Below are 25,786 nucleotides of genomic sequence, written 5' to 3'. Positions count from 1 at the left end.
ATTCATGGGGTCGCAAAGAGTTGGACATGACTGAGCGACTGAACTGAACTGATAGTCCATGGGGTGGCAGAGAGTCGGAGACGACTGAGCGACTTTCACTTTCTTTTACTGAATCCAGCAGCCATGAAAGGCATGAATTTCCCCCAACAGAAAGAACTTTCTTCAGTCAAGTGCCTAGCAGTCCCCTGAACTGGCAGATGTGCCTTCTTTCCTTCAAGCTGTTCTGAAGTTAATGTCCGCAAAAGAAGGCTCTAGGCGATAGGGAGTATCTGTGACCTTTGACCTTTCACTTGGTACTCACTGACCCTCTGGTGAGGGTCTGCCTTGTTCAGGGACCTGTGCCCACATCTGGGCTCCAGGAGAAGTCTCCAGATTGGATTCAGAAGACCTGGCTTTGTGTCCTGTGAGTCACTGCTCAAAGGCTCTCTCTTCTCATCTCTAAAAGCTAATAGTGGTCGTTTTCTGCCTGCTCTATAGTGACCACGTCTGTCATTGAGCAGAGATGGTTACCATTTCTCCTTTATTATTATTATTCTTGAGTAACTCTTCAGAATACCTTTCTGGTTCTCAGTTCTCCTCTAGGCCTAAGTTGGTAAATTACTGAGTATTTGTACACTGCCTTGCAGCTCTCTAAGCACTTTTCTCACAGGAAGTCCTTTATACCTCCAACTTCCTTCTGCACCCCTGGGAGAGGTAGCGGCCCACCTCTCTGCCCCCATGGGTGCTTGCCCAGAGCTCTCTGTGGGCACAGACCACATTCTGTTGGAATTATTTATGAGAGGGTCAGGTCTCCCAGGGGACTACAGGCTCTTCAAGGCTAAAGCTTCTGTTTTGTTCACTGATGAGTCTCCAGCACTTAACCAAGTTGAGGTTCAGCAAATGTTGAATAATTAAGAGACACTTAAAAACGTGCTGAGAACTTGGAATGAATCACCCAGCTTCACATCACTGTCAGACTCTCTAAAGTGGGTTTTATCACTAACAACAGGTGAGGCTCAGATGCACCCAGCATCCGACAGCTCATAGATAGTGCAGTCAGAACTCAAACCCAGGTCTGTTTCACTCCGAAGTCTCTGCCCTTTTTCTGGACCACACCGTCTCTCCAGCCACAGTGACAACCTCAGCTACCTAACACCAATGCCAAGTCCAGTCGACCTGGTTGGGGGCTATTTCTCAGAGGGTGCCAAAGAACAGGAGGCAATGCATTTAATCATGTCCCACCTATCAGCTGTCCCGAAAAGTGAAAGAAAAGGGTATCAGGTGTCAGAACCCTCTTAAGGCCACTGCTCTGTAATGGTAAAGCTAGCTGGTAATATGGGGAGAAGCAGCTGCCTTTATCAAATGAGGGAAAGGAGAGCTCTCAGAACACAAAAATTAATCATCTGTTATATAAAAATTAAACCATTGCTGTTAAAATATTTTCTATTGGAAACCCCACCTGAATGGGGATGGGAGTGGGGTTCCCTCAGCAGGAGTGAGCACAGTATCAGGATATTTTTCAGGGCCAGGCAGATGAGAACCCTGTAGCCTTGGACAGTAAGCCCACTGCAGGCTCCCTGTGAGCCTAGGAGATGCGAAGGCCATGATCTCTAAGACCACAGCTACCTTGATGGTTCTCTGACTATGAGAGCGTTTAAGGACACACACAGATGTCATCGCACACCAGAAACCTGGTTGCTAAAATGTAAGAGAGAGAGCATGAGCTCTGGGTTGCTAACCCAGCTCTATTTCCTACTTATGAGATCTTGGCAAATAGCATCAGATCTCTGAGCTTCGGTTTCTTTATCTATAACGTGAAAACGCATGTCCTCTAACTTCCAGGGTGTTTGGGAACGGATATTGCATCCTGTACAGCGCCTGGCATGGAGCCAGGGCTCAGTCAACAGACTACTGTCATTACGATCTTGGCTTGGCCCCTTGGTGGCTGTGTGACCCGGGACAAGTCGTGTGACTTCTCTAAGCCTTGGTTTTCTTACCTTTAAAAGTATGATTTAGATAAAGAAGAGGTTCGTGGAGGCTCCTGCCAGCTGAATCCCAAAGTGGCAGAAGCATAAACCAAAAGTGAAACGGAGACTCTGGGTGGAGGAAGAAGGCTGAAATGCTGACATGCAGGAGCCTGGAAATATCTTAAGTTCTTTCTGTTGGCCCTCGCCACGGTGTTTCTCCCAGTCACTTTTCCCCAGCTGCCTGTCCTCATGCCTAAAACGTTGTTGTTCACTGGCTACATCATGACTAACTCTGCGACCACATGGACTGCAGCACACCAGGCTTCCCTGTCATTCACTATCTCCCGGAATTTGCTCACACTCATGTCCACTGAATCGGTGATGCCATCCAACCATCTCGTCTTCTGTGGTCCCCTTCTATTTCTTCCCTTGATCTTTCCTGGAATCAGGGTCTTTTCCAATGAGGTGGCTATACGCATCAGGTGGCCAGAGTGTTGGAGCTTCAGCTTCAGCATCAGTCCTTCCAATGAATTTTCAGGACTGATTTCCTTTAGGATGGACTGGTTGGCTCTCCTGGCTGTCCATTCCTAAAACGGACCATCCCTAAACCCTTTTCTCTTCTTGCCTTAATCTTTTCTCTTAGGAGACAGTATCCTACCAGCTGGGATCTGCCAATAATCTCTAAGAGCAGGTAAACAACTCAAAAGGATTCATTTATCTCCATTTCCAAGGCCCTCCATCCTGGTCCAGACCAGCCTGAGCCTCTGCTGAGACCTCGGACACAGCCTTCTAACCGGAGTCCCAGTTGTACAGCTTGAGAAACTTTCCAGTATGTAGATCAAACTAGGTCACTCCAGCTCACAGTTCCACAGTGGTTTCCCGCTACTGTTAGGATCAATTAAAATACAAAACAAAATGAAACTTCACATGCCCATACAGCCTGCCTGCTAGTATCTCAGGTATCAGGTATCTGATCCACATCCCACGTGTGACCATATCACAGTTCCTTGAACTCCTGGCTCGTTTCTGTCCCAGGGCCTCTGCACATGCTTTCCTCTCTGCTGGGTCTATTTTCTCCCCAAACCTTTATCTAAACAACAACTTTCCACCCCTGCTCCAGCCATCTCAATGAGGTCCCTTATTTGTTTCCCTAGGGCACTCTTTTCTCTTCTTTACCACAGTGAATGTTTACCATTTACAAATGGCAACCCACTCCAGTATTCTTGCCTGGGAAATCCCATGGACAGAGGAACCTGGTGGGCTACAGTCCATGGGGTCATAAGGAGTCAAACATGTCTTGATGACTAAACAACAAAAACAAATTATATATTTAGATGTATATTGGATGGTTGAAATTAAACTTAAGAGTCTACATCACAGTGTCTCAAGCAGGTCTGTAAACTCCAGAGGCTAAGAAGCATGGCTATTTAATATACCATGGACACCAATGCCTGCTCAGGACATGGCATGTAAAAGACAAACCAGCAAATGCTGGTCAAATGAGAATATGAGCAGCTGTAGTGTCCAGATCTGGCTGCAACCACTCTGGACCTCCTGGCCAGCCCGCTGAAGGCGTCATGCAAAGGGCTCGGAAGCTCTTTTTAATAAGAAAGTCCTTGCTGCCTAGGATGCTGTAAAGAGACTGAACCAAGTCTTTTTCCCTCCTCAGGTACTAGGTTGGCCAAAAAGTTCGTTCGGGTTTTCCATACCATCTTCCAGAAAAACCTGAACAAACTTTTTGGCCAAAGCAATATGTAGGCAGCTTTGCCTTCCACTCAGCCTCACTCAGCCTCACTCACTAGCCTGTGAGGATGTCAAAGGCAAGCACCAGGTCTGCTTCATACTTTCTCTATATCTCCGCCTTGGGAAAGCACGTGATCATTTGGGAACGCAATCACTGTTAGATGAAGAAAGGAAGGTAGGAAAGAGAGAGGGAGGAAGTGGGGGCAACGTTTGCTTCTAGTCCTGGACACAGAATAGGTCAACTTACAGCAGCTACTTGGGCCTGAACAAAAGGACTCTCCTCTATAAGGAGCATGAATGTCCTCAGACCAGGAAGACCAGGGCATGTTTCTCATAAATTACCAGGGTCGATACTGTCTAACTGGAGAAGGCAATGGCACCCCACTCCAGTACTCTTGCCTGGGAAATCCCACGGATGGAGGAGCCTGGTAGGCTGCAGTCCATGGGGTTGCAAAGAGTCGGACACGACTGAGCGACTTCACTTTCACTTTTCACTTTCATGCATTGGAGAAGGAAATGGCAACCCACTTCAGTGTTCTTGCCTGGAGAATCCCAGGGACGGGGGAGCCTGGTGGGCTGCCGTCTATGGGGTCGCACAGAGTCGGACATGACTGAAGTGACTTAGCAGCAGCAGCAGCAGCAGCAGCATATTGTCTAACAGTGATTCTCATTTCTTTTCTCTGGGTTTCTTAATCTACTGTTGGGCAGCTCTGTTATTTTTCAACTTGGCTCACACTGTCACAACGTCAGGGTGATCTGTCCTCTTATGCTTCAGCATCAACCAGAGTGAAAAGATAAGATGCTCTCTGGAGACCTGAAGCCCTGCAACACTGACTTGTCGTGTCTTGGGGTTGCAAGCAATGCATATAGAGGTGTTTTTAATTTTTAAGTTTTGGATGTTGTGAGATTTTTTCCCATGGTCTTTTTAATGACTTTTCAAGAAAGCTTCCTGTGTTGATTTAAGATGCATACTTATATTAATAAGGGGAAGTTATAAATAATAAAGGGAAAGTTATATAAAGGGGACAGAGTTAATAAAGGGGAAATTATATTCCATATAATACAAATAGAAATAAAATATTTAATAGCATCAGAGCAAATAGTAAGACACTATGGCATCATGGAGAGAACACAGGATTTAGAGACCAAGTTTCCATCCTGGCTCTGCCCTTAATAACCTTGGGCAAGTCAATCAAATTCTCTGAGATTCAATTTCTTCATCTGTAAAGGTGAGATCAAAAGGCAAATTGTCTAAAGTTCTCATGAGGTTCTTTCTCACATACAGAAAAAAGCTAAGCATGGTCCCCAAAACACAGTAGGGGTTCTCTAAATGTCTATTGAGTGAACAGACAGAAAAAAAGGGTAATATCCAAAAAAGGGGGCTTGATCCTGGAAAAGAGGCACACGGCTAAAGAAGGAAGATCATGAGCTATGGAGTGAGACAGATACAAATTCAAGTCCTAGCTTTCCTCTTAACATGCCTGAATCTCAACTTCCTCATCTACAACAGGGGGTGAAAATAAAAATAATCACCTTATGGAGTTACTGCAGGGCTTCAAGAAAGTATTTCAAGTCCTGTGAAAATGGTGATGGTGAATTATAGCTACTGGTATAATCCCCTTGGGCTTACTAGGTGGCTCAGTGGTAAAAAATCTGCCTGCCAATACTGAAGACGCAAGAGACATGGGTTCGATCCCTGGGTCAGGAAGATCCCCTGGAGAAGGAAGTGACAACCCACTCCAATATTCTTGCCTGGGAAATCCCATGAACAGAGGAGCCTGGCAGGCTATAGTCCATGGGTTCGCAAACAGTCGGACACGACTTATCGACTAAACAACAACAAATAATCCTTCTACTTCATTCAATACTTGGGGTCAGCAAGGTTACCTATTCCCAGACAGAAGCAGAAACACTGCCTTCAAATTGTCCATCTCTGCGTGCAGCGAAAGGCCAGTCTTTCTGAAAACAGCTGCCACGTCTTCTTATAAAACTTGCTTGGTTTTGGTGGTTTGTGTTTGTGTGCTGTGTGAGAGACAGAAACACATCCGGTTCAGAGGGCCCTCTGTCAACAGCGTGTCTCCATGTGTATACATTTGTATACACAATTTGCAAAGTGCTTTTAGATTTTTTTCAAGGCAAAAGATAAACTAATATAAAATCATCAGCTGGATCGCATTAAATGGAGGGAAAAGCAAAACCGTACACAATACAGCCATTTGTTAAATTAAACACAATTATTTCTCCTGCTACTTAATCACAAACAGACATAAATACTCTGGATTCTGACATCTCAAATCTTCTTAAATTCTAGCTCTGCACTTCAGCATGTAATGAAGGGAGGGTCGTATTCCAGACTGTGGGTTAAGCAAACCTGAGAGTTACAATTGTATACTGGGACCATAATGACTTTACTAAAACAAGACCTAAACTTTTAATTAAACTGCCAAGACAAATTACAACTCACAGCCCACAGGTAACGACCACAGACAGCAGAGACTCAACGCCAGGGACTCTCAGGGAGAGAGGGATTAATAGCAACATCGGAGTCAGTCTATTTCTGCAATAAAGTAAGAAAAGGCATTTGTTAAACAATCACTGTAACTTGAAGGAAGACAGACAGGTCAGCAAGGCAGCAAGAGAAAGGTGGCCTGGGAAAGCAGCGGGGGAGAGAACGGTAACCACTTCCAGGCACAGAAGCCTGGACTGGGCGCTGTATATTCACTTTCTCCAATCGTCACAGTGGGGACCGCCAAACACTATTACCATTTCCCTTTCTAGATAAGGAAGACGAGGCTCAGAGAAGCGACGTGACACGCTACGTTCGCAGAGCTAACATGGATCAGCGGGAGAAGGAAGGAAGAGAAAGCAGAGCTCAGGAGGTATTTGTTTTCATAGCTAAGTTGACAGACTGCCCACCAGAATCAGGATCACCTGGGCTCTGCCTCAGGCCCACTAGGGGAAGGCCCAGGAATCTGAATTTTAGACTTGCTTCCCAGGCGATTGCTTTGCACAATAATATTTGAGATCCCCTCCATGAGATACTGGAACCCCTTGTTACTCAAAATGTGGGCCACAGATGAGCAGGATCTCACGGGGCATTGTACCCCAAATGTTTATTGCAGCACTGTTTACAACAGGCAGGACATGGAAGCAACATAAATGTCCATCGACAGAGGAAAGGACAAAGAAGACGTGCTATCTATACACAATGGAGTATTACTCAGCCACAAAAAGAACAAAGTGGGGTCATCCGTAGAGATGTGAATGGACCTAGAGTCAGTCGTATAGAGTGAGGTAAGGTAGAAAGAGAAAAACAAGTATCATATATTAACGCATATAGGTGGAATCCAGAGAAATGTGCGGATGAACCTATTGCCAGGACTTCCCAGGTGGCGCTAGTGATAAAGAACCCACCTGCCAATGCAGGAGACATAAGAGATGTGGGTTTGATCCTCGCGTCAGGGAGATGCCCTGGAGGCGGGCATGGCAACCCACTCCAGGGTTCTTGCCTGAAAAGTCCCTACGGACAGAGGAGCCTGCTGGGCGACAGTCCAGTCACAGAGGCAGACACGACTGACGCAACTTACCACATACAGACCTATTTCCAGAGCAGAAACAGAGACACAGACACAGAAAACGGACATGTAGACGCAGTTTGGGGGAGGGGAGCATGGGGCAAATTGAGAGAGTAGCTGTGACGTAGATACACTGCCACGTGTAAAACAGATCGCTGCTGGGGTCCTGCTGGGCGACCGGGGAGCTCAGCTCGCTGCCCTGCGGTGACCGAAACGGGCGGGGTGGGGTGGGAGAGAGGCTCAGGAGGGAGAGGATCTATGTCTACAGGCAGCTGATGCACTGGTGGTACAGTAGAAACTAACACAGCATTGTAAAGCAATTATGCTTCAATTGAAAAAAAAAAAAAAGCCAGACTCTAAACATCCACCCAGACTGACTGAAGCAGAATCTGCATTCTAACAAGACGCCAGGTGGTTCCACAAAACTCTGAGAAGCACGGTACCACCTATCTGCTCTGAAAGGCATCACAGGGTTAAGGAAAGTGAAGAAAGATTTCATCATTTAGGTGAGAACAGGAGAACCAGAGGGAAAAGCAGGACCGTCTCCTTAATTACGGCAAAAGAGGTCAGCAAGCTCTGACAAGCCAAGAGTCGGCAAAGGTACCTACCTGTAAGACGCTTTATTTCTCTGAGAGGCACTTCCTAATTAAAAGTAGTTTTCTTTGGGGGGTTGTATTAATATCCTTTCATGTTTGTGCTCAGTTATTAAAAATACAGAATCCCGATTGTAGGAGACCTTAGTTCTGAGCAAGCGTGATGCTGTGCCTAAGAGGAATTAGGCTCTGAGACTATGAAGCCATAACTTAGGGACCGCTAATGACTTGAAAATCATGTCTCTGATCTGAAGCTACCAAGTCCAGAAAGAGAAAAGAAACAGGGTCTGGAGCCGGGCAGACCCTGCCGAGCGTCAGCCTAATTGATGGTGAGGACCACAGCCGACCACGACTGACTCTCCCATGATGGGGAAAGGGGCGCTGGGAGGCTTTGGGTCACCACTAACCATCAGGCTGGAGCCTCCAAATTCCAGAACCTCAGGGAACCAGGGGCTGGAGTTTGTGCAGGGTCGAAACACAAATTAGTGGTGGGGATTCAGAAGTGACACAGTTTCCACTCCACCTCGAAAGAAGGCATTAACGGAGGAAACCGACAACACATAAGCTGCTAAAACTGAGCAGCTCCCAATAGGAGCCTGAGGGAAGCCCACCCCAACTCCCTCATGAGCTGAGTAATGCCGCTGTGTGGGCTGGGCTGAGGGAAGGAGAAGATTCCGTCCAAGTCCCTGCCCTCCGGGTACTCAGAGACCAGCAGCTAGGGCAGACACGTGGAAAACGAGGACAGCACAAAGTCTTATTTCTTACCCCAGGGCTCACGCAACACAGCCCCACTTCCCTTGTTTTGCCAAGAGGGTAGAATGTTGAGCCTGCGGTCACAGTCGAATCTTATACATTGTTCACTGTATTTAATGGGAAGGTATTCACTGCCTTGATGCTAAGGGCAAAACTGCAAATAAGAGGAAAAATGGCCTGAAAATGCTACTGCTGTGAAGATGGAAGAACCAGGGTCTTGCAAGAGTTTAGGGACTAAGGACCAGATTCGGAGGTTTTTATTCAAATTCCATTTCCTATATCAGATAGACTCTCAGCCAAGGACTGAGACAGAGCTTTGAGGAGAACTCAAAACTTCACAGAAGTTTTCATTCAGCAGAAAATTCAACACCAAGCGTTCTAGTTAGCGGAGTTTTGTCTTCTGGAAGTTTTATTTTCCTGTAGGGGATTTTTATCTCCAGGCTATGTCAGTGAGCTTCTATATGAACTCAGATGAAATGTTTTCGACCTGAACCAGAGACCACCGTGTCTTATATCACATCATGGTGGATTGTGGAGGAGACAAATTCTTTACAGCACGTGGGTACAGAAGAGAAATGCCTTAAAACAGGATGCCAGGCTCCTGGGACACCCCCGGGCTTTTGGGGTGGCCAAGGGGCTCGCTCTGAACAAGAGCTCTTCCACTGCAAGGGACATGGCGGGGCTGACACCTCACTTAAATCACAGGGGCCACTGTCCACCAGAGTTCAGGGCATCTCAGTGTCTCAGTTCTCAACAAAACCTCCCTCTGACTGAGCACACTGTTCACCCAGCCCTTTGCACGGCTATTCCCAGCCTCTCTCCAAGCCTTTATCTACTTTTTTTTTTTTCTCATCTGCCAGGGGTTGTTGCCTCTAAAAGCAAAATAATCAAGCAAGCAAAATCACACATAAAAGAAATCCAAATAATACATCAGTGATTTGAACCAAGATAGATTATAAGGATGGATATAGGTGTTGGAGGGAAGTGACAAGAATTCCTGTCTCCTTGTCAGTTTCGCTCTTTGGTGTTTAAATGAAGTGGCTGGTCTGCACACCAGGCCACAGATCGAAGGGAAAGGTGGTGGGCAGCAGTACTGGGCACCTGCATGGCCTTACAGCTCCTCCTGTCTCCCTTCACTTCCCCGCATCTCACTCCTACACTTTGTCCAGCAAGCCTGGTCGAGATGGCCTCATGCTGGATCCAGCTGGCCTCTGCAGCCCTGGGCAGTATACATCCCGCTGTCGGCTTCAACCCCTAAGACCCCTGGTGTCCCCTCACCCAGAGAGACAATACCCCACATACCCCAGAGCGGCGGAGGTTCCTTACCGATGGCAGTAGTGAGAAAGGAAACCACTTCAGACTCCTTCCCGTCATTATAGAAAGCCAGGTGCCAGATTCCTGAGTCCAAATACTGGATGAAGCCGGTCTCGTGGCTAGAAGGGGGGACGGCTCCCCGAGACTGGCGCTGGGGTCCCTCCAGGCTCCGTGCCTCCTGGGTCAGGAGCCTCCTTCCATCCAGCAGCTCCACAAAGTCAAACTGAAGCACAAAGAGAGCATGATTAGCTGTGGGCCTGCTTCACCACCATGCTGTTCTTCAGGCTTCTCCCAGGGAGGGCGCAGGGAGACACAGATGAAACAGGCGAGAGAGGCCAAAGCGATGCAGAGGTTGACCAACCCACTCCACCTCCTTCCCAGACCCCGTTTTGCAAGGTGGGACTCTCCTGATCCGCTGGTGAGTGCAGCACAATTAGTAGATTATTTTTAAGTGTCAGTTGGCTATAATTTGGGGTGTGGAGAGTCTTCCTTTGGTTGACTCTACACCTTTACATCAATCAGGACAGCCATGCTATTTTTTTTTTTTTTTTTAGCTATGCTTTTCTGATGGACACATGATTAGAAACCCAGTCACTTTATGACTGAACTCCTCCGACTCCACGCAGGTGATGGCGGGAGGGAATCCTGGGGATCTAGGATGGGGCCCGGAGCACTCACTGGGTGTGCCTTAAATGTCAGTCAAGTGCAAAGGAAAATTTGATTTATATCTATCTTCCCTTTGTCAATGATCCTTTCTCAGTGGTCCAGTTTCAGGGCTCAGTTTTAGGGAAACTAAACTGGATTAGTGCAAAACTCCATCAATAATCACATGCTGTGTCAAATAATACAATTTCCAATTGATCCAAGCCTGCTAGCATGAGAGACTCGAGGGAAGACAGTCACGTGTGCTAACAACAGGCAGGTGGTGAAGTCCTGCTGCTGCTGCTAAGTCACTTCAGTCGTGTCCGACTCTGTGTGACCCCATAGATGGCAGCCCACTAGGCTCCCCCATCCCTGGGATTCTCCAGGCAAGAACACTGGAGTGGGTTGTCATTTCCTTTTCCAATGCATGAAAGTAAAAAGTCAAAGTGAAGTTGCTCAGTTGTGTCTGACTCTTCACAACCCCATGGACTGCAGCCCACCAGGCTCCTCCATCCATGGGATTTTCCAGGCAAGAGTACTGGAGTGGGGTATCATCGCCTTCTCTACTGGTGAGCAAACCGAGCAACTGTCTACCTGTCTTTTAAGGAAAAAAAAAAGGGTATTTATCCTGTCTCATGTGACAATGTCTAGGGACAGGAAATAAAGACCAGTAAATAAAGGACCAATAAATAAAGAAATCAGGGGTCCAGGCTCTCTCTACTATTCTGCAATTCCAACCTTAGCAAATGTCTCTATCTTGCTTTTACCTAGAAATTAAGTACCTGCTGGGGGTCACAAAGACTACATTTGGCCAGAGATGTCTGATGGATGCCTGTGATTCATGTTACTCCAAGCCCAGGGCACGGAGGACCTCACACAAGCCTGCTTTTCACCCATCATGACTGGCAAAGTGTCAGTCATCCTGCTTGAGTTTTAAACTTTTTCTGGTGCACATGTGTCCGGGTAAATGTGAAACCCTGAAGGAGAGAAGGGATGCAAGAGATGAGGAGAGGAACCTTTATTCTGAGATAGGGTCCTGCACTAGCTGTCTTCTAGATGTGGTTCTCCACTGTTCACAGCAGCCCTGCACAGTGAGCACTGTTATCAGCATCTGCTAGACTAGGAAGCCTGCTCTGAGAGGATGTTACAGGCTTCATGTTACACAGCTGATAACGAGAGGATTCAAACCCAGGTCCGTTTGACTCCAACGTGCATGCTTTGTTCTCTAGACTGCATTTCCTGGATGATTTAACTTAGGAGACTGGGTACTAGTAAAAAGGCTATTGAGAGATTCCCTACAATTCCTTCCTCTTAAAAAGCTCCAAGGATACAACCCTACTCATCTGAAAGGTAGGATCTGAGACAGGGCAAATGGATGAATGGACTATAAAGTATGTGAAGCTCCCTCCAAGCTCAAGGACCCCGGTTTCAGCATCAGGTTTCTGGACTTTGGTTAAGATCTGAGGTGGGAGCCCCTGGAGAGGAGAAGGGGATATAGGGTTCTGGTTACCTGTGTGTGTGAAGGAGGAAGGCCTTTTCTGCCATAAATGCCAACCAGAGCCGCCTTTCCCAGAGACACATTGAATTTCAGATGCACAGGATGGTCTATGAACACCTGAGATCTCCAGAAAGTGCCAGGAGGAATCTTCTGGGAAGCCCGTCTCCCCACGTCGATTTCTCCAGAGTCTATAAAACTGTCCTCTGGAAAGAAACTACTGGGCTTTCCTACCAAGACATGGGGAAGGGAAGACAAAAACATCACCGTTAGCCACAAGTGAAACCAGGGATCAGAGTATCTGAACAAGCAGGGCTCTCCTCTGCCTCCCACCTCTTCTCTGCAACATTCCAGGGCCAGCCCACTCCCTGCCCTAGACTCCCCCATTGAGGAGTTAGAATGTCCAGAACTTTTTTTTCCCCAATGATGCTCAAATTGTTCTGCTAAAAATATGCATTCTTCCAAAGCAGAATGGGTCCTCCCCAAGGGCCATCTGTTTACTGCATAATTCTAGAGCTTGTTAAGATATATTTTGATCCTAAAAATAATCACTTGCAGTCACATGAGAATAATTCTGTGCGTCTGTGCACCCGTGTGTGTGTAAAAGCATGCATGCTAAAAAAGAAAAGATAGAGGGAATAAGGCGCTATTCATTTTTCAGCTTAGAATGGTTTCCCTAGCAGTGGGAAGCATGATCTGAGCGGAGTCAGATATTTTTCAAGTTCACTAGGATCTGGGAGTCCAATTCTGGGGCTCAGACATGTGGATGAGGGTTTGTGTTGGGAGCAGGGGTAGGGATCGGGGGGAATGAGGAAGAGGGTACATCTGAACAGAGAAAACACTTCTGAAAAACGCTTCTTTGTCTGGGATGTAGGGCAATGAGTATCGTTGTGCTTAAGGTGGGTAAAGCTGGGGAGATTTTTCAAGGTTAGGCACAAAACTTTTGACATACTTGGATTTCAACCCAGGCCACCAACCCTGCAGGCTACAGGAGTAGGGGCTGGTTGAGAATAAGATCTCTCGCCCAATTCTGTCACCAATCAGGAGAGTGACAGCTTTCTGGGGGCACCTCAAGTGCCAGGAAGGAAGGCTGCTTATCAAACTTCCTCTACATAGTAATTAAACACACTCATACACGAAAAATATAAACCCTAACTTCCTGCCAGACATCAGCCCTCCGAGGAGTTGGCAGGGGGCAGGAGGGGAGAACAGGGGCATTAGAAGACCACCCTTAGGACAAGAACAAGCCAAAATCAAGTCAACGGGTTCCATCTTATTTGTCATCAAAAAGCACCCCCGGGTATCCTAGTTTCAAGGTTTGTTGTGTTGCTAGAGATGCTGGAAGAGGCACTTTCAAGACCAAGAATCCATCTGTAAAGAAAACACATTTGTGGGAACTTTTTATAAAAAGCATTTGGGGAATAAAAAATTAAAGTGTCTTTTTTTCCTCCCCTAGCTTTGTAAGATTCCTTACAAAGCACATTTGATGCCGAAATGGAGCTTGGCAGGGCATTGTTGTAGTCATAAAATATTTTACTGTTTTAAATAATAAAATTCAATTTTATATGTTAAACTTCTCCATATGTTATCATTCCCTTATAAACTCCTAGGCAGAAACATCAGGTTTTTAGCTTCAAACCGTTAAATGTTATTTTAATTAAAAATATGCCAACAGAAAAGTTAAAACGCACGCTCTCAATAAAAGCACTACTGGTATACTGTCATTAGCATGGGAAAGAGCTTGCATTTAATTCCTTTATGGAAGGAATGTGCCCCAGACTTTTACCTTGAAAATGCAGATACACACAAACCACGACACTGTGGTTCAAAGTTCGAAGACAGAAGCCAAATTCACAAAGCATTAAGATGGCAGAGAATCATTTTCACACTCTTCCTTATCTGACTTTGAGGTTCCTAATTCCACAATCCTTCTATAGTCCAGGTAGAAAAACAGTTTACCCTTCAGCCTATAATTCTGTTAGGGAAGGAGAACTAGAGGGAGTTAAGACACAAAAGCAGGATGAGTTCTGAGTTTTTCACTCCTAGAAACTGCATAAAAATAAGCTGGAGACTCCTAATTCCAAGACCTCATCTTCTTGTGAGTGGGTGGGAGTCAGAGCTGATGGGATTTGAGAATTGTCTGCAGTCACATAATTCCTATGTCTGAGAATAAATAATGAAAACTTCCCCCACTTTTCGGCATGCTGTTGGAGAGTCCTGTACTGTTCATTTCCCCTCCAGTGAGCAAGTTTTTCAGAGACAGCTATTGAATTAGCCAAGCTTTTAGTGTCACAGGGCAGAGGTCAAGTCCAGAGACTCTCCAGAGGTCTGCAGGCCCAAGAGGCATACATAAATTGGCTCTTACCCCCAAAGGAGTGGCCAAAAGGGAATAGTCTTTTCTAGCACTCAACTATTTCACCAAAGCTGGAAAAAATGGGGGAAAAAAATTACAAAATTTATATTTGGTGTGTATACCATGATATAAAAACAGTAAGTTCTGGTCTAGGGCACAGCACCCCACCAGGACCTTGACTTTCTTGACTGAAAGAATTAGGAATTAGGAGTCTTGAGCTTATTTTCATGCAGTTTATATGATGGAGCTTAGGATCTGGAGCTTAGGTTCACAAGTGAGGCTTGTCCTAGAAGTCGCCCTGTCCAGATCCTTAGGGAAGGGGCCATGGCCCTAGTCTTTTAAGGAAAAGTTTGAGAGGGGAAAGACCGTGCCCATCTTGGAATTTAACCTTTATCATTCTTTCCCATCGGTCCCCAGTGGTCCCCACATTGACTAAGGATGAGATGAAAGTTTCTAGGAGGAGGGACCTGGAGCCTGCCAAGTACCTGTGGCTGGAGGCAAAGAGGCATGACACTGGCTGGGCTAAGTCAGAGTAAAACCACCTTCATCCTCTTCTGTCTTTCAAAAACCCTTACTGTCTTTCTCTCTCCAGATCTTATAACCTAAGAGTCTTCAGTCTTAATTCTGAGCACCAATATGTGAAAACCAGGATAGAAAATATTCCACGACATGGCAATACCCACCAGTGGTGGAGTAGGGAGAGGGGGCAGAGGGTAGAGGCAGGTGGAGGTGAAAAGTCCTGTGTATATAACTCTTTATCCGTACCTACATTCTGGAACACAATAATAGTAGCAATAACAATAAAGATAGAGGTAGCAGTACTAATGGTATTATCTATCATTCATTAAATTCCAACTAGGTACTGGGCATTTTTACATATATTGGTATATTTAATCCTCACATTAATAAAATGTATATACTGAGGCTCAGAATGCGAAAGAAACCATTTAGAGATGAAGCCATTTGGGGTGCCTCTTTATTTATTAGAATATGGCTTCTCAGAACATCAAATTAATAAATTATTAATTAAAACTCTTCAAAGGTCTTTTCAATGGTAGCAGAGTACATTAACCCTCTTTAAGAGTAAAGATCTGATTTAATTCATAGTCCTAGAAGGCTAGATACCAAGGCTAGACCAGGAAGATCCAAGGCCCACTGGAGCACGTCCTGCCATCCTGGGATACAAAAAATTGACAGTTTTTATGAACTAGGATCCACACATAGACCCCAAAATTAAAGGGAAACAGTATCTCAAAACATTCCTAAGGACACTATACAATGAGTGAGTGCCCCAGAGGCTTAACAAAGTACAAAGAGCTTAACTCAGAATTAGGGACCCCCAACAGCACGATTAGGCTTCACAAGGCAGATTCTACTGGTAACAGTCCTTTTCTTTACAAAGACATACAGATTCAGGCTTCCCAGAGAAACGCTCTGGAAATACATAATTGTGTCTAAAAGAATTTTCTTGACAAACTGCTGAAATGATTGGCTAGCTCAGTCAAAAATAAGGGAGAGGTGGAAGAACTAAGATCCAATGCACTTCCCAAATTCACAGTCTTTATTTTCTTGAACTGAGATTTATCCATATAGGGTCTAAATTCCTAACCAACCAATATTCTCCCCCTCCCTCTACCTTTTTTGGTTCTTTTCAATGCAATAACTCGCACAAAGAATTCTTTAGTTTCCTTAGCAACTGTTTGAAATTTATTTGGTTATCAAAATAAGCTGAGAGCCCAGCTGAGCCTGTATGTAGCAATTTGCATGGTTCAAACTGATGGGCAATTTTGATTTCATTGCAGAAAGAAGAAAATGCTAACCTAGCCCACCAATTAAACCATCAGAAATGTTTGTTTATTCAGTGCTTTTCCCCCTTTCTCCATTAATGCATAACATAAGTTCTTGTGGTTTTACTTCAGAAAGCTGCTGTATTTGGTTTCCATCCCATGACAGCTCTGAAATGGTTATAGCCACTTTGAAAATACAGGATACATTGCAGTTTGATGTTATTCTCAGAGACATGATGAGCCTTTAAAATACTGGGTTCATCATATACTTCATTTGTATAATTAAAAAATACACACCCTTTAAAAATATTCAAGAATGCCCCAAACTCTGTAGACTCTTTGAGGAGAGAATATTAATTAGTCTGGAATTCTGAGATTTCTAATGACAGACGTGGAATGGCTTGGGATTTAAATGAATAAGAAGAAAAGGAACTCATGTTTATTGAATACTTCCTCATAACCAGTCTTTGGAAAGATAGGTATGAGGCATCCTTGTTCCACAGATGAGGAAACTAAGGCCAAAGGAAATGGAGTGGCAGAGCCAATAAATGGCCGGACCAGGACGCAAACGATGGACTGTCTGGCTCCATGGCCCATCTGTCCTCTTTCTACCACACTACTTCCCCTAATCACTGTGCAATGGGGCTCTAAGCTTCATTCTGGAATCAGCTCTCTTCTCTGATACCCTCAAAGGACAGGAAATGTGTGCTCACATCAGGGTTAGAAGTTTTCTCCCTTGAGATATGTCTAAGGAATGAGATTTTTAACATCACAGTTAAAAACACAAACTGAGTAGACACTGCTTTGACCAAGGCAAAAGAAATTAAGAATGCTGTGACAGTCTCATATAAACTCTGGGAAGCTTTGTCCTCTGTTTCTCCAGACGGATATATTCTTTTATCACAGTAATTGCTTTCAACGCTGACCACTTTACAGCATTACACTGCGTTTTGGGGGTTTGTAAACAGGATTTCCAATTGTATTAGTAGTGACAGATAATCCCTTTAAGCAAAAATATTCCAATGAGAGTAAACCAATAAACTGGTGCAATTTTATCTCTTATCTGCACCTCCTGCTCCTTAGGAAAAACAAAGCAAAATCCAAGCAATCCACAAACTAATTTCATTAGAGTGGGAGATTTTAGATAGACCCAGGTCCTGTTTAAAGAAAGTTTGATAGAGATCATACAGAAAATTCACATTTTTCTAAATGAGATCTTTGAGGGTTACACATATCTTAAATCTGCAGTTGTTGATACTAAAGACAGTTGTCATTTACGTATTCACTTATGGCATCTGACACTGTAAGCTGACATGGGAATACAAGGCAACAGGCAGGACCATGGACAGGGCCAACCTGAAAAAATTTCTAAAGAAGAATCTGGTTAATCATGTGATGATTCTATTACTAATTTTGCATGTAGAGCTTGTGAATTAGAACGGACCTTAGAGATAATATAGATCAATCACCTCCTTTTAATGAGGAGGAATATGAAGCTGAGAAAGTCTTTCAAGGGATTTGCTTAAGGGCATCACGAGTGGCAGCAGCTGAACTTGAACTCAGGGTTCTAGACTCCCAACCCAGAGTTCTTCCCATGACCCCATCCATGCTCCCTCCATATCCTATTAAGGTGCAAAGCAAGTGTAGGTTATTCAATGTCTTAAGTCTTAAAATCTTTATAAAGGAGAAGACTGGCTTTGCCCATCAAAATAGCAGGCAGAGATTCTGATTTGGCTCTGTGGAGATGCCCTCAGTTTCCTTAAAGATGGTCATTGATCAAGAGTTGATTTTGGACTTCAAGACCATTCAGAAGTCATGAATAACTGCTGTGACTAGCCATATGCTACTCTGTTAACCAAACTGATCACTAGAAGACAAACTCTTAAAAAGACAGGGAAGCTCAGAAGCCATGACCCAAAGTTAACTGAGATAAGAGGAACGGCAGCGAAGACTGGGGGGAGCTGTTACCACTTTGCTGACTGGGGTAATACCAGAAAAAAAAAGGTGGGTCACATGAGAAGGGATGGTCACACTCCCTAGAATGACAACCAGCCTGGCCCGTGAGCTCAGACCTCCTCGCTGGTACCAGTTCTTATGGGTCTGCCACTCCTGGCTGATAGTGACAGAATTTACCTATATGTTGATGGCATGTTAGAAAGACCCCTAAGAAATTCAAAAAATGGGTCTATGGACGTCCCATTCAAGAATACCAAACCCTAAATGTCACCACCACTTCCATCATTAATACAGAAACATCTGTGTCTCATTGTACAGTGGGGTCCTTATTCACATCTCCTTCACGGTCTTATAACCATGAGGTGAGGCAGGTAGGGCAACTTATGGAGACAGCAAGAGCCCTGTGGCCCACAGACCTGGGCCGTGTCTCAAATTCCAATATTTACTGGCAGTGTGACTCTGGCCAAGTCACTTAATCTATGTGGTCCTTAGGTTTTGCATCTAAATTGGCTGTAAACAATTATACTTACTTCACAGGATCTCTGTGAGAATTAAACTTGAAATGCTCTTCACAAAAAGGTTTGAACAAACATACTGTGCAAACATCAACAATTACTGTGACTGTAGATGAAGAAATGAGCTCAGGAAAATTAAGTGACTTGCTCAAGGCCACAGGGTAGGAAAAGCTAGAACAGTGGGACTGGTGTTTCCCTTAAACCATAAGGTCCAAGGATATTTCGTGTACGTCACACCCTCTACCCACCTCGCCACACACCCCACTCCAAGAGACGCCCATTCATGCCACGAGGCTGTCTCGGAAGCCATATCATGATCCCACACCATCAAAGACGGCCGCCCAGCAGTGTGAAAGCCCACGATGCTTCCCTCGAGGTATGGGATGGGATGCCGCTGAGCACCATGAGCCCTGCCCAAGCCCTGCGATGAGCTCACAGTGACAAGGAACTGCGATGAAGACACGGGTGGCCCGGCAGCGGCGTGGAGTGCGGGGGGATGGAGGAAGCACCAGGGCATGGAGCTGTGAGTCAGGCACATGGCGTGCAGGATGGCGGTCTCCTCGGCTCAAAGGCAGACACAGAGGACTCACGACACGAACAACACAGCAACCCTACCTTCTGCGGCTCCTTTGCCTTTCCTGTCAGGGATCTCTAACCCAGTGCCCCCTGAGGGATACAGGGAGACGTCCGTTGGCACAGGCCAACTGCTGGCTGTGTCCTCCGTGATCTCATACATCTGCCCCTCCATCGGCTGCAGGTGCCAGTTTAGGCCAAACAGGTGCATGGCTGTGGTGAGCAATGAGAAAAGTCATCTTTTTCTGCTGGAGGCGGAAATGGGACTCCCAAGCCATAGGGGAGGGCAGGTGGGGGTGGGGAACACGGGAATTCAGTTCAGTTCAACACAGAGGCCCTGGAGAGAGCTCTGGGTGCTATGGAGGGGGACTGGGCCACAGGGATGACCCGGGCACGGACCCTGCCCTCAAGGGCTCACAGTCTAGGGGCGCAGGGAGAGGGGCAGGATGGGAGGACTTTCAGGAGGTCTAGGCTTTTTGCTTCAAAAGATTAAAAATAACAATCTACAGGGGAAAACGGCAACTTGTATCACCAAGGCTTAATTTCCTTAATACAAAAATAATGCTTACAAATAATAAGCAAAGTCCAACCACCCAGTAGGAGAAGAGGCATAGGAGATGGACAGACAGTTTACAGAATAAGAAATGCACCCAGCTCTCACCTGTATGAAAAGACTCTCTACACATTACTCAGGGTAGAAGAAATGGAAGTTAAACTTTGAAATACTGTTTTTCACATATGGTTTGGCAAAGATTTTTAGAAGGCTGAAAATATACAGTATTGGAGGAGAACAGAAAACAAGCACTCTCATACTCAGCTGGTTTGGTGTGAGCATAAGCTGGTACAGACCTTACAGAGAGGGCAGTTCGACAAAAGCTATAAAATAAAATATCCATATCCTTTACCCTGGAACTCAGAGATTCCAATTCTCCCCCAGATATGCTCACATACACATAAAATGAGGTTTGTCATGGCATCTGGTCCCATCGCTTCATGGGAAATAGATGGGGGAACAATGGAAACAGTGTCAGACTTTATTTTTTTAGCCTCCAAAATCACTGGAGATGGTGATTGCAGCCATGAAATTAAAAGATGCTTACTCCTTGGAAGAAAAGTTATGACCAACCTAGATAGCATATTCAAAAGCAGAGACATTACTTTGCCAACAAAGGTGTGTCTAGTCAAGGCTATGGTTTTTCCAGTGGTCATGTATGGATGTGAGAGTTGGACTCTGAAGAAGGCTGAGCACTGAAGAATTGATGCTTTTGAACTGTGGTGTTGGAGAAGACTCTTGAGAGTCCCTTGGACTGCAAGGAGATCCAACCAGTCCATTCTGAAGGAGATCAACCCTGGGATTTCTTTGGAAGGAATGATGCTAAAGGTAAAACTCCAGTACTTTGGCCACCTCATGCAAAGAGTTGACTCATTGGAAAAGACTCTGATGCTGGGAGGGACTGGGGGCAGGAGGAGAAGGGGACAACAGAGGATGAGATGGCTGGATGGCATCACCGACTCGATGGGCATGAGTTTGAGTGAACTCCGGGAGTTGGTGATGGATAGGGAGGCCTGGCGTGCTGTGATTCATGGGGTCGCAAAGAGTTGGACACGATTGAGCGACTGAACTGAACAAGGTTATTCACTACAGCATTGCTTGTAAAAGCAAAACTTGGAAAGTGAAAGTCGCTCAGTCATGTCCAACTCCTTTTAACCCCCATTGACGATACAGTCCATGGGCCAGAACACTGGAGCGGGTAGCTGTTCCCTTCTCCAGGGGATCTTCCCGACCCAGGGATCAAACCCAGGTCTCGTGCATTACAGACGGATTCTTTACCAGCTGAGCCACCAGGGAAGCTGAAAATATTGGAAACCAGTCCGCAGATAAGGAGCCAGATAAGTTATATTTATCCAATATACCGTGTGTGTTTAGTTGTGTCCGACTCTTTGCAACCCCATGGACTATAGCCTGCCAGGATCCTCTGTCCATGGGACTTCCCAGGCAAGAATACTGGAGTGGTTGCCATTTCCTCCTCCAGGGGATCTTCCCCACCCGGCCCCCCTGTCCCCGACCCCAGGGATCAAACCTGCATCTCCTGTGTCTGTTGCACTGCTCAGCCACTGGGGAAGCCCATACAATATACTGTGCAACCATAAAAAAGAATGAGAAAACTTTTTTATACATTTTTTGGGAAGGAAAATGGTAACATGCAGAACAATAATACACCTTCAGTATTCCTGCCTGGAGAATCTCATGGACAGAGGAGCCTGGCAGGCTACAGGCTATAGGGATGCACAGAGCTGGACACAACTGAAGCAATTTCGCACATGCTCAGGAAAAAAATACAAATGGAGGGACTTCCCTGGTGGTACAGTGGGTGTGACCCTACCTACCAATGCAGGAGACACAGGTCTGATCCTGGTCTGGGAAGATTCCACCTGCCTTGGAGCAACTAAGCCTGTACGCCACAGATGCTGCAGCCGAAAGGCCTTTGATATTCTACCTTTGGGTTAAGAAAAAGATTCTGTATATCAAGTCTGAAAGGATATGAAAGACACTGGTAACAGTGGGCACACCCTCTAAAGGAAGTGATGCTAAGGGCCTGGGGAAGGGGACTGTTTCACATTTTACATTTCATCACATATCTGTTGTACATTTTGACTGTCCACATTTTTGTGATTTGGGGGAATTCTGTGATTTTGATTCACATGCATGCATTCTGTTTTAAAAATATCTTTGAAATGTAGCAACTGCTAAATAGTCTTCTGGAGCAAACTAGAAGAGATCAGAAGACACTAAAGAAAGGACACTGTGCCTTGAGATATACAGGCAGCATGTTGGAGAAGGAGATGGCACCCCACTCCAGTACTCTCGCCTGGGAAATCCCATGGATGGAGGAGCCTGGTGGGCTGCAGTCCATGGGGTTGTGAAGAGTTGGACACGACTGAGCGACTTCACTTTCACTTTCCACTTTCATGCATTGGAGAAGGAAATGGCAACCCACTCCAGTGTTCTTGCCTGGAGAATCCCAGGGACGTGGGAGCCTGGTAGGCTGCCGTCTATGGGGTTGCACAGAGTCGGACATGACTGAAGCGACTTAGCAGCAGCAGCAGCAGCAGCAGGCAGCATGTTTCCAAAAAGGTTTGTGAGCTAGTACAAAGTGAAGGCGCACAGTTGTGTCCGACTCTTTGCAACCCCATAGACTGCAGCCTACCACAGACTGTAGCCTACAGGCTTCTCCATCCATGCGATTTTCCAGGCCATAATATTGGAGTGGGTTGCCATTTCCTTCTCCAGAAACGTCTGCTTAAATCCCATTCAGGATCTAAAACTTGAGCCTTATCAAGGGTCCATACTTAGCCCTTCTGGGAGGCCTTCTCTGATCCCCTACCTGCAGAGCTAAGTACTACTCCAGTCCCTGACTCCACAGCGTCTTGTGCACAGTGTCACTCCTTTGCTCAGTTGATGAACATTTTCTAAAAGTCAGGACCCGTGGCTGACACTGAGAGCCAGAACCAAATCAGATACTCCCTGTTTGCAAGAGTTCAGAGGTAGAGGAGATGGATGAGCAAAAAGAACATTCAGAAGGACTGGAAGGCCCAGAGGCGGCGGTGGCTGACCCAGTAAGAAGGCCAGAGGAAGACAGCAAAAAACCAATCGACAAGAAATATGAAGGCCCACTGTAATGGTTTTTACAGAGGACCAACAGCTTGCTAGGCAGTGTCCTGGGTAATTTGCATACATTACCTCTAATCCTCACCCAACTCTACCAGACCTAATTTACAGATGTGCATACTTAATTAACTCAGAAGGTTAATTAAAATTATGATAATTATGAAACTATGCTTTCTTGAGTGTTTTCCATGTGCCAGGCATTGTGCTAAAAGCAGTAAATACAGTATTTCCTTTAATTCTCACAACAGTCCTAGAAGGTGATAATCCCATTTTTGCTGATGAAAAGACAGTAAGACACAAAGACTTCAATTTACATGGGAGGTTAAATGGCTAACAAGTGGCAGAGTCTAGCCTAGAATCCCAAACTCTGAACCCTGAAGTCACAAACCATCTCCCTCTCTGGCTAGAAAAGTCAGGCTCTCCCCACTCTGCCATTCTGCCTCTCACTAGCTTCTTTATCCAACAAAGTGGGTGGGCATTATAAAGACACTCCCCTTTACACAGCAAGTTGACTCTAAGCCTTTCACATGTCTTTTTAAGGCAGCAACAGAGGATCCTGTGAAGTAGACAGAAAGTTGTGTTATTTAGCCCCAGTTTGTGGAATGGCCACTGATGGTGGTCTTGAGTGGTTGTATGACTGTCTTCAATATGCAAAAACCTGTACAGAAGAGCGGAGCGCAGCACAACCTTCCGACTCCTGGTACAAACAAAACCCACCGAGGATGCACACAAGTTCGGCTTAACCAGGACCGTGTACACTGGTACCAGGGATGCAGTCTGACCCTCTGCTTTCTCTTTGGTTACTATGATGCAGGGGAAAGTGTGCTGGACTGACAGCAAGAAAACTGGCTTTGAATCCTAACTGCCACTTCCTAGCTACAGCATTCGCATCTGAGAAGTGAGGATAAAGATATTTCAAAGAATTACTACATCATATATGGTAATATAGGACTTCCTTGGTGGCTCAGGGGGTAAAGTGTCTGCCTCCAATGCGGGAGACACAACTTTCTGTCTACTCCAGGGTTGAGACCCGGGTTCGATCTCTGGGTTGAGAAGATCCTCTGGAGAAGGCAATGGCACCCTACTCCAGTACTCTTGCCTGGAAAATCCCATGGAGGAAGGAGCCTGGTAGGCTACAGTCCATGTGGTCGCAAAGAGTCAGAAACAACTGCACTTTCACTTTCTTCTTTCTATGTTGTATTATGGGCTTCCGGGTGGCTCAGATGGTAAAGAATCTGCCTGCAAAGCAGGAGATCCGGGTTTGGTCCCTGGGTCGGGAAGATCTCCTAGAAAAGGAAATGGCAACCCACTCTAGTATTTTTGCCTGGAAAATCCCAAGGATGGAGGAGCCTGGCAGGCTACAGTCCATGGGGTCGAAAAGAATCAGACAAACGACTGAATGACTAACAATTTCACTTCGGGTGATAATATATGGCAAAGCATATTATAAACTCTACCCATGTGTGATTGCTGTATTTTATAACCATTATATCCATAGTGTTGATAATACTGATAAAACAGTAGCTCACATTTATGGAGCACTTTTTAGGTACCAAGCACTCAACGAAGTGCTTCAGACTGCTCCTTACTGTCCCTGGGTAGTTTCCAATAGTAATAAAATTCACCTGCCTGTTAGAAGTGACTATGCTGCTACTTCCGGGGCTGAATTAGGTCACATTTCTGCTTACCTTCTTACTGTTTCAATCTATTTATTGGCAACTCCAAAGGTAATGGAGAAATTGCCTGAACTGCGGACAACTCAGATATACGCAGTTAAATGAGCAGGGCTTCGTTCCCTGTTAGAATCAATGATCTCATCTAAGTGTGCAAAAACAGCCGTCTTGTTAAAAGGTCAGGAGAATTAACATCCCATGATGAATAGACTCTCACAGCTTTGTTAAGAGAAACATTTTTATTGTCAAAGCTACCTCTTATTTTAATAAGATGCAAAAGCAAGTTCTTGCTCTAAAAAAAAAAAGTAGGCGGAGGGGGAAGAAAAGCCAGCAGGAAAAGTATTCCAGGTGAAAATGCTAACAAGATCTGGCATTCCAGGGCAGTTAATTAGGGCACAGCAGCCCACCACTGGATGGGGGAGGCTGTCGGCACCCCTGCTTCTCAGCCTGGCCCCCCACGCCCCACCCGGGGGTCATAAATAGAGGCCCCCATAGCTGTGAGGCTGGCAGGACTCTCAGTCAATCTGCAGAAGAAGTGCTCCTGGAAACCAGCAGGGGGAAGCCAGGTCTGGATCCAGCTGTAACTGGACTCTCAGGAGACACAGTCCTCCAGGAATAATTCTGGAGGCTGGTGGTAGGCAAGTGAGTACGGGGCCACCAAAACTGGGCTGAGAAATGGCCGGCTAGAAGGTAAGATATAGAGACAGAAGGATACAGAGTCAGAGATGCCAAGTTCCACCAGTAATGTCATCTTAGCGCCAGAATGAAAGGGGCCTTTAACCTGCGATCTAGTCTTAAATATGTCATGCTAGGGGCCCCTCAGTTCATATACTGTACTGTTTGATGGGTGGTCAATTTTACACCCAATGGAAAGACAGAAGGAAGGAAAATGGTTTGCTCTGTTCTCCTCTTGCCAAAGCCCACAAAGCTTACTTGGCCAGAGACTGTCCAAAGGAAACACAAGCTCAAGCAACCATTTTCCTTTGTCCTTGATAATAACAACAGTAACTCAAAACCTGGTATAAACTGGGGTGCATACGTGCAGGTATGCTAAGTCACTTCAGTCACGTCCGACTCTGCAACCCTACGGACGGTAGCCCGCCAGGCTCCTCTGACCGTGGGGATTCTCCAGACAAGAATACTGGAGGAGTGGGTTGCCACTTCCTCCTCCAGGGGATCTTCCCGACCCAGGGATCAA

The 25,786-nt window shown here is 45.7% G+C and overlaps 1 protein-coding gene across 1 annotated transcript in view; it reads right to left on the bottom strand.

Annotated features, from left to right (window-relative positions):
• The window catches only part of LOC120874267 (teneurin-4), a 327,401-nt gene that overhangs the window by 195,577 nt on the left and 106,038 nt on the right, over positions 1 to 25,786 (bottom strand). Inside the window, exons 5-7 of the mRNA XM_040255609.1 lie at positions 19,288 to 19,458; positions 12,077 to 12,291; positions 9,937 to 10,147 (exon numbers count right to left, since the gene is read on the bottom strand). Of these exons, the coding sequence (XP_040111543.1) occupies positions 9,937 to 10,147; positions 12,077 to 12,291; positions 19,288 to 19,458 (597 nt within the window). The remainder of the gene's footprint in view (positions 1 to 9,936; positions 10,148 to 12,076; positions 12,292 to 19,287; positions 19,459 to 25,786) is intronic.

The sequence above is a fragment of the Oryx dammah genome, unplaced genomic scaffold (assembly GCF_014754425.2).
Source record: "Oryx dammah isolate SB20612 unplaced genomic scaffold, SCBI_Odam_1.1 HiC_scaffold_15, whole genome shotgun sequence".
Lineage (NCBI taxonomy): Eukaryota > Metazoa > Chordata > Mammalia > Artiodactyla > Bovidae > Oryx > Oryx dammah.
This window is presented reverse-complemented; position numbering and strand designations above follow the sequence as displayed.